Source organism: Cyprinus carpio, chromosome A25 (assembly GCF_018340385.1).
Source record: "Cyprinus carpio isolate SPL01 chromosome A25, ASM1834038v1, whole genome shotgun sequence".
Lineage (NCBI taxonomy): Eukaryota > Metazoa > Chordata > Actinopteri > Cypriniformes > Cyprinidae > Cyprinus > Cyprinus carpio.
The window spans coordinates 8753889-8770502 of NC_056596.1; the positions used below are offsets into that span (position 1 = coordinate 8753889).

Genomic DNA, 16614 nt, shown 5'->3' on the forward strand with positions numbered 1-16614 from the left:
CACATCATCAGTCTAACACGAAATCCATGACTAATCTCAAGCAATTCATTGCCTGATTCCTCTCACACAGCATCTAGTCCACAAGCAAAGAAAGAAACAGTGACTCAAGATGAGAACATCTTCAAAAAGTCGTAGATTTCACAGTTCAAGTTCTGAGAGTCTGTAGTGTATTTTACATTAAAGGAATAGATCTTTCAAATTTAAAATTATATCATTGTTTATTCACCCTCATGTCATTCCAAACCTGTTTAACTTTATTTTTTCACAAAAGGAGTTGTTTAGCAGCATGTTCATGGTGCTCTTTTTGCATATGGAAGTGAATGGTGACCAGAGACTGTCAAGCTTCAAAATGACAACAAACTAAATTTTGTAAATTATAACAGAATTGTCATTTTATGATAAACTACCTCTTCAAAAAACATGCAGCGCTGAGCAGGCGGATTGCTGAATCTGAAAACAGGAGGACGTTATTCTCTCTACAACAGAACAGGTCAGCCATTAAGCAGAATGCAACCAGTGTTCCTGTTTTACATGTACAGTACAGCACAATGATCTGAGGACAAATCTCACCAACATGTCATCTACAAAACGAATAAATGGCAGTATTTTCGAAACAGATGAAGAAGGAGTTGTAGTGTGTCAGCAGAAATGCTGAGATACCCACATTTCATAACATCAGGTTGTAAGTGCTTTATGGGTTTGCATCAGAGTTGTGGTATCTGCCAAAGCTCCAGGATACTGGACTGGTAAAAAAAAAAGTCACTGAGAAAGAGCTGTGCTCAAAAAAAATGAAAAAATGGCTATGGGTACCATTAAAACTATTCTCCATTTGCCATTGATCCAACAAACAGATAGTCTAGCCCCAAACTCATGCTTCGGATGAGTCAGTGTTCAATGCATGTAAGCTTGGGTAGTAGACCTTATTTTAACACTGAATAAAGTTTCAGATTTATTTTCTTCTTTTCTTTAAGCCAACAGGAGCAGAGGTTTACTGATGTGCACATGTGCTGCATGAAGTTATGACTCATCCTTCTGGACAGTGCATTAAAGTGCATCTACCTTTTTCACCAAAGGAAGGCTAATGTTCTTCTCCTTCATGAGTGTCTCCAGTTTCTTCCTCACAGCTTTTCTGTTCGAAGCAAAACATATCTATGCTTTAGGAAATGCTGTAAGTAAAAAAAATACATATATTTTAAAAAAACGGTGTAGGATTTACTCTGAAATATTTTTTTTATTATTATTTTTTTTTACACAGAAATTGCTTTACATTTACATAATTACAAAGAAACAGCAATAACACATTGAATTAAAAGTTAAGTTTTGAAAATTCATAATAAATATGTATTTGTATAGGTTCTATACATTTTAATTATAAACATGAATATGAATATAAATTGTTTAACTAAATATATTCACCGGCAGTTAGTGCTGGAGGCTATACTGCAAGCGTCTAGTGACCCCAGCTGGTTAAAATCATATTTATTCGTATAGCCTATACATTATTTTTCTACAAAATTTTCTACACACTCTTTATATAGCAACCTAAGCTTTAAAATATGTTTGCCGATATCATAAGCCTTTACAGACTGTATAACTTGCACAACTTTATGCAAATACAAAAAAAAAGGAAACGAAAGGTGGAAGAATGCTGTTTCTACTTACTTTTTGTCCATGATCAGATCACTTGCTCTCATTTAACAGGATGTACGAAAACCCATCCACTTCTGCACGTGTTTCATCGTGTTGTGGTGGTCGACGTAACCATGGCGGCAACTTTACAACGCCTGAATATTTCTGGAATTATTAAACTGTTTATTTAAAGGCACAGTCAATTAAAGTTAAATAAAAAAATTATAATTAAAAAAAAACCTTTTGACGATTTGTACGACGCGTTGGCCTATGATTTATATTGTTTTACCATAAAATATCCATTAAATAAGTAATGAGATTATAAATGATGCTTTGACACAAAATACTCAACTATTAATATTAAATATTGCAGCAGCACGAAAGGGATTTGTATGGACAATATAGGTCCACAACTGCTATTATACAAATAACCTAGATTTTAACATTTAGAAACATCCATAAACATATTGAACAATATATATTACATTTAAAAAAATTAAATTATACAAATTAAATTAATAATTAGTAATTTAGCAGACGATTTTATCCAAAGCGACTTACAAATGAGAACAATATATATATATATATATATATATATATATATATATATATATATATATATATATATATATATATATATATAAATCTCTCTCTCTTTTCTTTTTCATTGTTTGCACACTTATTGAACATATTAATGATATTGGTCATTTGTGGGGAAATAAAGTTTATAATGCATGTTGAGAATGATCTTTAAAAAAAAACTTGACCAATGATCATATAACCTAATTATAGCCTACATTATTAATTATAATAGTATTTTATCTGATAAACATGTTAGTTTAAATTCTTACATGCAGTGGACACACACAGCACTGTGCTTGCTTGTATTTAGGTAAAAATGAACAGCTGCATATGCAAAAATAATTTTTTTTGTGTGTGATTAATGTGCAGTAATTAACATATTTCATCAGAGGATAGGCCTACATTTTTTAGGAATGAGGAGGAGAGGATTAATTGGAGTATACGAAGAATGAGCAACATCAAATTAAAATAACAAACCTATGTTAAGATATTTACACTGTTGCACCAAAGATACTACGCATAATATGCTTATGGCACAAATGAAAAGATTCTGTTGCTTTCTTCAGTATTTTGTGTTGGACGAAGCACTTTCAACAAATAAAATTTAGCTAACTTTTGGCCTGTATGTTGGTCTGAATTATTGCATACTAATTATTGCGAAAATAATTTAAGAATTAAATTACGGGCGAGCTAAAAACAATACACGCTTCTAATATCGTATGGAATCTGCTGTTACTAATCTTACACTAGCGGATCAGCTGACAGCTCGCGGAGTAAAACAAGTGGCGGTAAGTAGGAAGTGTCTCGCAAGCAAATAATATTGGACAGTTTACTAGAAAATGCACGAATAATAGCCGTATAGTTCTGCTACACCAGATTTTCAAATATATTTCAGACAGTATGTTGTGGTTTCGTCGTCTAGCACGAGCTCTTTTCCTAGCACTCAGTTCATTCACGTGATGATGTGAGAGTTGTTGAATAGCATTTGTTTTTTTGGTTAGTTTATTGTTGTTTTTGTATTTTTAATGGTGTGTTTATATTTATGAACGGATATTTACGTCCATATTTTCAGTATTTGTCTAACGAGAATTGCTGGCTACATAACATCACAATGGTTTGGAGTTATTTATGTCAGGCGTGCATCTATACCAATGCATCTCTGCATCTAGGGAGCTAACGTACCCTACCTAGACAGCATTCATAATAATAATGCATAATCATTGTCTATTATATAAATCCATTATTTTTTATGTCTGTCTTCTATATACAGGTGAAGATGAGGAAAAACAAAGGGAAAACCAATACAATCGAAAAGGAGTTTGTGTTTGAGTTTAAGGCAGGAGAAAACCACTGTGTTCTCAAAGTACCACTTCAGTTCCCTTTTAATGAACATGTCAGTGATCTTCATGGGCGGATCATGCTGCTTCATAAAATCCCCTGTTTTGTAGAAAATGGTAATGTATTAACATTTATTCGAACATGTATATGATCAGATTCGACCCTCGGTGTTACTGTACATTCTCTTACTTTTCTGCATTGATTTTAGACTTGAAAAACAGACTGGTTAGTTTCATAGAGAGGGAAACATTAGTGGATTATGACCGGGAGGCAGAAGCAGCCCTGCAGAGACTCACTAACGGAGAGGTCGACATCAACAAAGTTACAAATTCATGGGCCAAGGCCTATTCTGAGGTGAGAGCACGGTCTCAGTTTAAATGGTTCAGTTATTTTGTATCATTGCATTCCTCTTAGACATCACCGTTTTTATATACATTAGCAATTTTTAAGGTTCATCCTTTTTTTCTTTAAATTAAAATATTTTTTAAATTAAAAATGTAAATTTTTAAATATTTAATTGTATACTACGTATTATATAAAACAATGCAATATAATGTGATAAACAATATATAATAATTAATTATTTTCATGTGTAATCTCTTATAAAAACTGTTTTATATTATTTGCTGTTGAGTTCAGACTTTTCGGGGGAAAACAACCTACTAATGTCATACTTCTGGTTTTCTCTGTACATTAACATTTAGAAATTTATTTTACAATTTGAAGAAATTCCACACTTCAGTTTTTAATTCTAAATGAATTTTTATTTAGTATGTCAATAGTCAAGTCACATTTACTTACATAGTGCTTTATACAATAATAGTTCCGAAGCAGCTTCATATTAATAAAGCAGGAAAATAACAGTGTTAATGTTGTAGAAATTATACTTAACGAGAATTGCTGGCTACATAACATCACAATGGTTTGGAGTTATTTATGTCAGACTTGCATCTATACCAATGCATCTCTGCAGAACTATGCCTGCGTCTCAACAACTAGAGAGCTACCCTACCTAGACAGCATTCATAATAATTATACTTATGAAACAAATTGAATTTAAGCTGCAAAGCAGCTCTACAGAAGATAATGAAGTAATTTTAGTCAGCTCAGTTTAGTTCAGTGTTGTTTCAGTTGAGTTCAGGAACTGTCAATGCTTAGCAATTATGAAATTAGTTTAATTCCTCTATAGGCAGCTCTACAGAAGGCAATTGTCATTATTTAGCTCAAGTCAGTTCAGATTTTGTTCTCAGTGCCATTATATTGATACTATTACTAAATATGAATAGTCTTTTATACCAATTAATCACTCTGACTCTGCCCACGCAAGAAATTGCTTTGAAACTGAATATCTGACCTAATTCCACATTTAAGGTCAACCTGACCATCTGCATTAGCACTTCAAAGTATTGCAGTTTAAATTCTGCTTCCACTCGCTCCAGCGAACTTATAAAAAGAAGCAGGATCTGCCCCTCCCTTTCCTATGAAGCGCTTTTGGCTCACATCTATGCACACAGAATAACCATTAACATTTTACAGCAGCCATACACAAATACACATGGATGCTCTCCGATCTATTTCAAGTTCATCAAATGGCCTTTTAACGACCACCTGGTTGTTTGCGTAAAAAGATTTTTATGTTTATATTTAGAGCAGTAATTAAGCTTCCAGGATGTTCTGTGTAATCAGAGTGTGAGGGCAAAAGTTAATCAGAAAGTATTAAAGTAAGTGTGCAACCTATGCTTTTATTTACAAAGAAAATTATTAATAAAAACATCAAGATTTAAAAATAACAATAAACAAAAACATTGAAAGGAAGTCGACTAGCTGGTGCAGAATGAGTACTCAGCTAGTCAGTTGCTCTTGTGCATCTCTGGTAAATCTCTCTTTTGCATAATTTCTGTGTGTAGACTACACTGGAACACGCCTGTCCTGAAGAACCCAGCTGGGACGAGGACTTTGCGAGTGTCTATCATGAACTGATCCACTCCCCGGCCTCAGAGACTCTTCTCAACCTGGAGCACAGTTACTTTGTCAGTGTCTCTGAGCTCATCAGCGAGAGAGACATGGAGCTCAAGAAACTTCAGGAGAGGTTTGTGTGGGAGGTTGTTATGAGATGGAATGCCAGGGAGTGCAATTTGGATAATGAGCTCCCAACATAAATTCAGAATAATACCATACTGAGTAATTAGCAAAAGGTCAAAAATAAGACCTTTTGTTTAATTGCAAATTATTGCAAAGGCGTTCTTTTATCTGTGCACAAAAAAAAAAATTGTTTAATTGAAAATTATTTTTATTGATTTTTTAAACAAAAAAAAAATTGACATTTATACTACTTTTTTTTTTTTTTTTTTTGTTATAGTTTCATATGTGTACTATGGCTGCATTTATTTGATCAGAAATACAGTAATATTGTGAAATATTAGTAAAATCTAAAAATATCTGTTTTCTGTTTCAATTTTTTTTTTTATTTTTTTATGTAATTTATTCCTGTGACGCAAAGCTGAATTGCATCAGCCATAAATCCAGTCTTCAGTGTCACATGATCCTTCAGAAATTATTCTTATATGCTTATATTTCTAATTAATTTCTTGGTAAACATTTCTTCATCAATGTTAAAAAACAGTTGTGCAGCCTGACCTTTTTCTTAACTTTTTTTCTTAATTAATTATTAAATTATTATATCCTATTATTAAAGATTATAGATTTTATTTGTCATCAAAAACACAAATGAAAATATAGGAATTATGCAGTGACAGAGAATGTTAAATAAATCTGAATTATCTTACATTTAAGCTTCTTCATGAGAAACATGCCCAAAATGTCCAAACTTTTGACTCCTACTATAAGTGTATATGTAATAGTTCAATTTGTCTTTACAGACAAGCTGTTGAGATGGACAAAGTCATGCAGGAGCTCGGAAAGACCTTGTGTGACCAGGATGTGAATACTGTTGCTGCCCAACACTTTGATGCCCAGCAAGTAAGACCAATCTGACAGTCAGATTGAAACTAACATTTATTCAGAATGACTCCTGACTCTTCTTTTTGGTATTTTTGTGATGGGAAGGTGCTGGAGAACAAGTGGGCCAGTGAACTGAAACAAGTCACAGGTATCCAGAAACAAGAGTATCAGGAGTGGGTGATGAAGCTCCACCGGGACCTACAGAACCCCAACAACAGTACAATAAAGTGAGTGAAAGAGAAAGCTTTAAAGATGCTGATGGAATAGAGTTGATCAATGTTTGTCCTGGGAAGTGAATAGTATTGGGAATCGGACACAGAGGAGCAGAAAGTAAGATATTCCTCATGTTATCACTCAAGAAATTCTGTCTTAGAGATTACATTCAGTTTCATTCAAATGTGAATGTTCTTGCCACCACATTAGATGCAGTTTCAGTTCTGATTAGATTTTACGACATCCCTGCTTTGACACATTGACACTGTCTAGCACATGAGTGAATAGTGTTACACTTGAGCCAACAGCAAAACAGCTGTATTTATCATCGTGATTGATGGACGCCGGAGAACTTCAGAAATTGAGCCTGTTATTTGTGTTTCAGCGAGGAGATCAAGGTGCAGCCGGGTCAGCTGGGGGAGGCAGGGGAAGCGGGGGCCCGGCTCTTCGAGGAGCAGCGACAGCTGGAGGAGAGCTTCACCATCCACTTAGGTATGGTGTTTCCTTGGAAACACTGGCTGCTACTAAACGATGCATAAAAATACCTGCATACAATACACTGCCGCAGTAATTTGCGCCCACTTCCAATCTGTCTCTCAAGTTTTGTTCACATGTAGTGGACATGTTCCACATATGTTTGACAACCAGAAATTGTCCAAATGCATTTTATCTCTCTCTTTTTTTGTTTGATAGCAATGTATGATAGTTTATTATGACATTCATACAATGACATTCATACATTTTTAGTAGTGGCTAAAGGGTCCAAATATTTTTGGGATCACTCTACATAAATTTGTTAAGGATGCACAGATTTAAAAATTCTGTGCAATAACATAATTAAAATAGAGATAGAAATATTCATATTATTTTAGCTAAATATTTTTTTTTAACTTAAATCAGTAATTTTAAATACATGCATTTAGGCATCACAATATTATAATGGACAATATAAGAAATGGACAATCATTTTAAGATTTGCTAAAGATTGCATTTAAAAGTATTATTAAACTATCAGTGTAAATACATATTGACTAAAAGGTTTTACTAAGTGCGTGATGACAATGTAAAAATAAAGGAAATACACAAAAAAAAAGTCCAATATTGACTAGTATACAGTACTGTATAGAAGTCTGGGGTCAGGGGAATTTTTTTTTTTAGAAATGAAAACTTGTATTTAGCAAGGACACTTTAAATTGATCCAAATTGGCATTAAAGACATTTATTATTTTTATTTCAAACAAATGCTGCTAGTTTCAGCTTTCTGCTCATCAAAGGAGAAATTGTATTGTGGTTTCCACAAAAATATAAAGCAGCTGTTTTCATAATTGATAATAGTAAGAAATATTTCTAGAGCAGCAGATCAGCAGATTAGAATGATATTAAAGTCATATTAGAATGACTGCTGAATAGTCATCTCTGTCATCACAGGAATAAATTGCATTTTAAATGTATTCAAATAGGAAACAGTTCAGTCAAACTATAATATTTTACAATTTTACTACATTTTTATCAAATAAAAGGTAGCCTTGGTGTGCATGAAGCATAAGAGGCCTCTATCAAAAACAGAAAACAAACCTAGTGTATATAGGTAGTGTATATTGAATATGTAATTATATCAAACTATACATCTTTTTTAAATAAACAAATTATAAAGCATACAAATAGATATAACAGTTTGATATACTTTTAGGGGCTCAGTTGAAGACCATGCACAATCTACGTCTGATGCGATCTGATGTTCTGGATTTTTGTAAGCACCGTCGTCACAGCAGCAGCGGGGTGAAGTTACGGCGACTGCAGACCGCGCTCTCTCTGTACTCCACATCGCTTTGCGGCCTGGTGCTGCTGGTCGACAACAGAGTTAACTCGTACAGTGGCATCAAGAGAGGTATCATACCTAATTTGTAGTGTTTTGTTGCAACGATCAGAAGTCAAAGTCAGAATCTAAAGGATTTGGCAACTAACGTAAACAACATTTCAAATTGTTCCTATGACATCAGACTTTGCAACAGTGTCTCGGGAGTGTACAGACTTCCACTTCCCCAGAGTGGATGAGCAGCTGGACATCATCCAGCAGGTGGTGCTGTATGCACGAGCTCAGCACAGCAGCAAGCAGAGAGAGCAGCCCGGTGAGTGACACAACAACTGTGTGTGTTTGTGTCCGTCCAAAACCAGCACCTCTGCATTTCAGCATCACATATCCGACTTCAGTCCTACCGCGAGGAAGTGTCCAGTTTCATGCAACAGGGACTAGCTACAATGAAATGCGATACACATTTTTTCACGATGCACAAACGTTTTTCCAGAAAATGGAATGCTCTCATGTAGTTTTGCATTTTGTTAAGTATTTGTAATAACTGTTATATATCTAATGAACACTGTTACATAACTTGGATTGAAAGAGAACACATATTACCATAATATTATCTCTTAGAGTTTTTTTTTTTTTAAGTGATTTATGGTGAAATGAACCACTGAGATTCAAATTATATATATATCACATTATATATTAACATTATTACTGTTTTTACTGTATTTTTGTTCAAATACATCTGGCTTTAGTGATTTAAAAAAAAAAGTTTTATTTAGCGATAAATATGTTCAGGTCACATTTGACACAAAAATCAAAAGGAAATTATATGAAATCCATTTTGTTTTGCATAAAATAAGCATATTTTAAGACTGATAAGATGTAAAAAAAAAAAAAAAAAAAATATTAAATTGCTATATTTTTATATTTTCAGTTTAATTTTAAGCACATCCTCCCAGCCTAATTGACAGAAGCCTGATTTTCTTATTACTAAAGTTTAAGGTTTTTTTTAAGATTTAAAATTTTTAAATCATTAATTAAATTCTTTTTTTTTTTTCTTTGTAGAAAATGCCTTCTGCCTTTTTTGAATATGACAATTAAGCACATTTTCCTCCTTAATTAATTAAATTACTGGAATGACAATAAAAACTATATATCATTTAAATTGTAAATTAAGTTGTAAATGTATTCATGCATTATTTTTATATATTGTTTAAGTTCTTCATTGTGAAAATATTTGAAAATATTACACTAATACACTTCATGAATTTGTTTTATAGAAATGCCAAGAAATGGAGGAAGTGAAGACAAAAATAAGATCATAGACAGAAATTCCTCCAATATCCTCCCAGGTAATTAAAACATTGTCTCATGCTTTTAGTGCTCTGTTTGATTAGTCGTAACACTGGAGGATGCTGTGCTCTCCTTCTCTTCAGGTGAATTCTACATCACACGCCATTCAAACCTGTCTGAGGTTCATATTGTGTTCCACCTCTGTGTGGATGATAATGTGCGTTCGGGAAACATCACAGCCCGGGACCCAGCCATCATGGGCCTGAGGAACATCCTGAAGGTCTGCTGCACCCATGACATCACCACCATCACCATCCCACTGCTGCTGGTGCATGACATGTCAGAGGTAAGAGTAGATGCATGATCATTCACTACAGAAACATTTTTACAGTATACATTTACAAACAGTGACTTTTGTTAACATTGAAATTTATTTTAAATCTGTGAAGGAAATAATGGGATTGTTTCGAGGTTTAATAAATTCCTGAAAGTGTCCACATTCTGAGCTTTTGAATAGTTACACACAATTCTGATGTGTAAAAATGGTAGTTGAGGACATTGCCAATATCTTAGGGTTTTTCAAAAACGCAACCGAGCCTCAACTTTCTGTTACTGGAATCTACAACAATTTACATTCTAAGGGTGTTCCAGAGTTTTCTTCTGCCAACTAACATCATTTAAATGTTTTTCTGTTTTTGTTTTTTGTGGGAATTGTTGAGGATTTGGCGTTTACATTGGCATTTAGTTCTAGAACAGCCAAACAATCAGCCAAACACAACATTCCAGTTCCAGCTTAACCACCTGTGTCACGCTACATATCATCTGATTTATTTGCCCTCAATAAGCTAAAGGCATTTTATTCACTTGTGATCTGTGTTTCTATTATTCAGTGTGCAATTCTGTAATCCTTGAAAACATTGCATCTTTGTGCACACTTAATGACTGTAAATTATCAACAAGCCAAAAATCTGATCTGGCTTGCATTGATGTGTGGCAAATAAAAAAGGCTTGATATATTTTAGAAACAATTCTATACTACTTTGTGGTTATTAAAATAAAAGAAAGAAAGAAAGAAAGAATCTTTTTATATGCTAGAGTAAATTTAGACATTACAACATTATAACTGAGTAAAAATGGATTTTCATTTTGAAATGTAACAGTGTTATTAAATTATAGGTGATTTTAAATAATTTATGTGAGTGTAACATGACAGCAAAGTTCATTTAATTTTTTTTTTTTTCAAACAGTAAAAGAGTATATGCATTAAATATGTAATATCGGCCGGTATATAACCAGCATTTGACATATAAAGAAATAGTGGATGATAACCAATATTTTGTGTCCTGATTAAACGGAACTCTTTAACTTTAGGTTCAAACCAGATTAATTTGTCTTTTTTGAGTTGGATGCTCAACCTCAAAACTCTGTCGTCTAATTTAGAAATGGTCTATTTTGGATCAGGCCGTCTGGACTGACCAGTTCTGGGTAAATGAAAGCCTCAATCACAGCCTCTCTGACCACAGGCCGATGTTGAGGAATGTTCAGTGTGCAGGAACTGTTTTTCATCTGAACAGGAACTGTGTTTTCCCAGCCAAAGGCCAAGGATGGTTTTAAGCCAAGGTCTTAAGCTCTATTCAGTCCAGATTCGTTTTAGGACGTATGTCTGTAAAATAATTGTTACTGTGGACATCTGTAATGTTTATCATCAAATGTCTGTAGAAAATGGCAAGATTGCTTTGAGTACTGTATTTATATGTATCTGTAACACATAAATGATCATATTGATCTGTGGTGTTTAATTAGACAGGAAATGTTAAACGTAAGGCTTTATTAGGAGTAAATGAATTCATTTTTTATGTAAGTATTATGTCGTATTAAAGAGCAATGTGAAATTTATTGGAGATCTGAATAGTCCTGGATGAGAAGTTGTAGTTCTTCACTTTGTGTAAATGTTTCTCTACAAGGAGTAGTTTGGTGTGTTTGAATCCTGGTTATCCACATGGTTAAATATTATCTCAGTCACTGACTGTTTTTCTCTCCCTTCTTCATCTGTACAGGAGATGACTATTCCTTGGTGCTTGAAACGAGCTGAGCTGGTCTTCAAGTGTGTGAAAGGTGGGCAAGCAAAGAGCTCACAAAACATCACTGATTATCAATATGTTATATCAGTATTTTAAATGTTGTTTATATTCTGCTTATTTTTGTCCTTAATGCTGGTTTTAAATGCAGTGGATTCTATTTTAGGAACATAACAGTTCTAATACTTGGTTGTAAAATATTTGTTGTTAAAAAGATTACCATCCTGGTTGGCTAGTCATGTAAAAGCCTTAATGTGAATATTTTCCCCATAGTAATAAATATCTTTATTATAGTTTTAAATATACTATACATTATCTATTTTTATACTGTTTTATAGAATATTATCATTTACAAATAATTTGGAAAATAATTCTAAAAGTAACTTTCCAAGTTCATCTCTCTAAAGAATAAAGGAAAATAAATAAGAAAATGGAGAGTTGAAAATTAAACTAAATTATTTATTTTTTAGGTCAATATGAGTAGTTTAATCAGTCAGTTTTGTCCATCATTGTTCATATTTATGTGCCTACCATTTCAAATAGGTCATTTTCTCCATCATCTCAACACGAACACAAGAGTTTAAGTCTTCTTTGGCTTTTCCAGGTTTTATGATGGAAATGGCCTCCTGGGATGGAGGAATCTCACGGACTGTCCAGTTCCTTGTTCCCCAGGTACTTTTTGGCCTCACTGACAGTACAACAATGTCTTTTTTAATCTAATAAGTGACTATTGAAGAATTTCAATGTTTATTTACTGGCATGATATAATAACACTGTCTGTATTCTCAAACAATAGTGTCCATCGTTTGACACATGCTTATAGGCTCAGGGGACTCTTCACATTCACAGCTGCTTGTTTTACTCTTTAGCACCTTTTAAAATAACTCCCTTAAACTCGTCTAGATGTTGCACACACTAAATACACTGTGTACTGTATATTTACACAACTGTTAAAAAGTATTGGATACAGTAATATTGTGGAAATATCATTGCAGTTTAAAATGACCATTTTCTATTTTAATATTTTTCAAAATGTGAAGTGATTCCTGTGATGACAAAGCTGAATTTACAGCAGTGGTAGAGCATTGCGTTACAAAGCGCAAGATTGGGGGTTCGATTCCCCGGGAACACATGATAGGTAAAAATGGATAGCCTGAATGCACTGTAAGTCGCTTTGGATAAAAGCGTCTGCTAAATGCATAAATTTAATTTAATTTAATTTAATATACTAATTTGGTGCTTAAAAAAACATGTATTATTATTATGTATGTTGAAAACAGTTGTGTTGCTTAATATTTTAGTAGAAACAGTGATTTATTTAGTCAGGACTCTTCCATGAATAGAAAGTTAGAAATAATTTTGTTTGACAATGTAAAAGTCTTTACTGTCAGTTTTGATCAATTTAATGCAAATATCATACTAATATGAATGATAGTGTATATTGCTTGATTTGTTTTATTTACTAACAGTGAAATTGTTTAGCAGTTTAAGAATGTGGCATCAATCTGTCTTTCTGATTTTCTTTTATCATCAGAGTATCTCAGAGGAGATGTTCTACCAGCTGAGCAACATGCTGCCTCAGATCTTCAGAGTTTCCTCGACCCTCACACTAACATCAAAACGCTAAACAAGCCACACAAACGGATCAGCCCTTGTGTTACACCTCAGCTGGCAATATGGTAGACATCTTGTCACGTTAGGTTCTTAATTTTCAGAGAAGTACAAACCGTAAGCTGTTTTGATATGCACTGTCATGTGATCATCAACACAAGCCTGTCACAGGAGGCTTAGCACCATGTCCTGATTATTTCAGTCATAAATTTTCACTGGAATTCACAGATTTGTACATTCCTTCGCATTAAATATGAGAAGGAAGTGTTCAGAGTTTTAGCTCTTGTCATACTGTGAGTGCTGTTTACCTAATGCTGCATGGGAAACAGGTAATGCCAAGAGAAGCTGTGTGTTTGTGCTGCATTGCAGTCAACCACCTTTGGCCCTTGTGTCATCGTTTCGCTCCACAAACACCAGATGGCACTGTATTCGGTAGCATTTACATGTAGTGTAAGGTAACCAAAGCTGCTGATTCCAAATGTCAAGTGAACCCAACCTTCCAAGCATTCTAAGTGATTTACCATGTGTTTGTGTATTAGGTGCCAGTTGTAACCCCTGGCATGTGTGCAGTTATATTTGAACTGTGTAATCTTCGGAAAGTGGGGCATTTGAAAACCCTATCATCTGTTTTTGTGTTTATTGGAAATCTAACCTGTTTACCTAATTTGTATTTTTTTAAATAGGCTTCTTAAAATATGTAACATTGATCAGGCTATTAGGAAAATTATTTCCAGTTTTGTATTATTTATTTTTTTAAAGCCTTTACAAAGAAAATCTGCATATTAACTACTGTCTGTTAAGTGTTTTTTTTGGATTGCTCCTAACGAGGATATTAGCACACAAAGTAGCAAAGTAGGGATAATCTGAGGGTTAAAGGATTTGCATCTATATTAGCCTCTTGTCCGATACTACTGACATGCTAAATACATCTTCATTGCAAAATGTTTTTTAAATACAGTACACTTTATCAAATTAACTCTGAATTTTCCTCTTTGATAATGAATTGATAAAAATGAGTCAGCTGCCTCATATTTTATATATATATATTAGGGCTGTCAAATGATTAATCACGATTAATCACATCCAAAAAAGTTTTGTTTACATAATATATGTGTGTATACTGTGTATATTTATTATGTATATATAAATACACACACATGCATGTATATATTTAAGAAGAATATGTTATGTTTATATATTAAATATATTTATATATAATATAAAATATAAGAATATAAATATATAAATGTATATACATGTAAATATTTTCTAAATATATAATTTATGTGTGTGTATTTATATATACATAATAAAAATACCCTGTACACATACATATATTATGTAAACAAAAACTTTTATTTTTGGATGTGATTAATCATGATTAATCATTTGACAGCCCTAATATATATGTGTTTGTTTGTGTGTGTGTGTGTTTGTGTGTATGTATATATATATATATATATATGTGTGTGTGTGTGTGTGTGTGTGTATATATATACACACATTTACATTTTTGGCCTGTATGGTTTCTTTAATAACTGTCAGTACAAATACATCCATTTAATATGGTGTATGTCATACCTGATCACACAGGTCACAAAAGGGCACCAGAAGTTCTAGACTGTGCTGCTGTCTGTTGCAAAGTGAACTCAATCAGTCCCTAATGGCCCTGCAATCTCGCTGTCATTGGCACTCAACTTTGAGTTTGTGCTAAGGAAATGTGTCACCAAATGTCTCACATTCTTGGTATCAGTTAGTGGCGGTATCTGGCCTCTGGTTACCTCTGTAGCCATAGCCATCTGAGCCCCTACCATCCAACAACTGTGCCTGACAGAGCACTGTTTATTCAGCCAGGCTGGAATATTGAACACCCTCCCCGATTGACTGCCCTCTCCTGTTTGTGTGATGAGTGTAGGATGCGTTTGTTTTAATTACAGCTTATCATCTGCACACTGTCTACATGTGTTGGCATTACACAAAAGGGTAGAAACAATAATTGGAAAGTTTATTCTCTTGGTGATTAAGTCGCCAAAAGAAGCTGACACTCAATTTAATAACAGCTTTCTGCGATGTGTCATTAGAACAGCAATATAAGCCAGGCCTAGACATTCCTCATGGGATCTGATAGTGGCACGGACTGTTCTGTTAAGTATGTCTGCATGTCTCAGCTATTCCTCTCAGAAACCAACACGAAGACAGCACAACAAAAACTATTCTCATCTAAATGTAGCTTCCTTGTAACTACAGTGTTCTAGCTGGCTGCTAGGGCATATATAGAAAGAATACTTTTGACCTAACTTGTTTATCACATTGATTTCAATAAGATAATCTTTTACCATACTGAAATAAAAATATAAAGAGAAAGGAATGGTGTTATTAACAACATGAAGTGCATGAAACGTTACATTATATCAAGGTTTCCCAAAGTGACGTTTGTGAAGGAAAAATGTAAAAGATGAAAAATAAGAATTAGGGAGAATCACTACATTATGGATAATTTATTGCTATTGTCTGAATAATATGTAATCAATAAAAAAAAGTGACTGTAGTCTGATTTTGAGTAATTTAAAATGTAATATAATCTAAGCAATTTTTGGAATCTGATTCATTATGTAATCCAGATTACAAGTAATCAGTTAGGATACTAATTAGCACTCTGGATAGATGGCTGGACGGATAGATATTTAGACAGAAACAGATAGATAGATAGATAGATAAATAGATAGATAGATAGATAGATACTCAATGAGAAAGCCTGTTTTAGAATAATAACCCTGCTGAGCCTAATCTGGTTTAAGATGGTCTCTCGGGCTGCTGCTGGTTTTCCGCTAAAGGCTACTTATTATTATATAATGAGCGTTTTAGTAGCCTATATTTATCCATGTAATGGAAAAGCCATTGCTGTGTTAAAAATAACTAAAATTAGAAATTCTTGCAAATTCAGGCACTTGAATGAAAACGGCCTCTGTGCCTAAAGTAAAATACGGACCTAAAAAGAAGAAAGCGAAATTCCGGGATTATTTATTTATTTTCGGTGGCTCTTTGTTTCTTTTATTTGGTGGGTGACCTGAGCTCAATAAGAGGATTTAACCCATCCGC

The 16614-nt window shown here is 33.6% G+C and overlaps 1 protein-coding gene across 4 annotated transcripts; it reads left to right on the top strand.

Annotated features, from left to right (window-relative positions):
• Positions 1 to 1080: 1080 nt before the first annotated feature.
• On the top strand, positions 1081 to 14491 carry LOC109050638 (protein C12orf4 homolog). Of its 4 annotated transcripts, none has more exons than XM_042715329.1 (14): positions 1081 to 1168; positions 3482 to 3665; positions 3758 to 3903; positions 5457 to 5638; positions 6429 to 6528; positions 6616 to 6737; positions 7109 to 7215; positions 8414 to 8611; positions 8724 to 8852; positions 9814 to 9885; positions 9970 to 10172; positions 11884 to 11941; positions 12509 to 12576; positions 13439 to 14491. In XM_042715329.1, the coding sequence occupies exons 1-14, from the start codon at positions 1082 to 1084 to the stop codon at positions 13529 to 13531; spliced, it is 1749 nt and encodes a 582-aa protein (XP_042571263.1). In that variant the 5' UTR covers position 1081; the 3' UTR covers positions 13532 to 14491. The 4 variants fall into 4 exon arrangements, with proteins under 4 accessions (XP_042571263.1, XP_042571264.1, XP_042571267.1 ...); XM_042715330.1 differs by lacking the exon at positions 1081 to 1168 and adding an exon at positions 2893 to 2999; XM_042715333.1 differs by lacking the exon at positions 1081 to 1168 and adding an exon at positions 3089 to 3109.
• Positions 14492 to 16614: the final 2123 nt, after the last annotated feature.

Bases quoted from the DNA above. Each gene is read 5' to 3' on its own strand.
- LOC109050638 (XM_042715329.1), top strand. From the start codon at position 1,082: ATGTTCTTCTCCTTCATGAGTGTCTCCAGTTTCTTCCTCACAGCTTTT. The intron at 1,169-3,481 runs GTAAGTAAAAAA...TTCTATATACAG, and splicing joins TCTATGCTTTAGGAAATGCT to GTGAAGATGAGGAAAAACAA. The intron at 8,853-9,813 runs GTGAGTGACACA...TTTGTTTTATAG, and splicing joins CAAGCAGAGAGAGCAGCCCG to AAATGCCAAGAAATGGAGGA.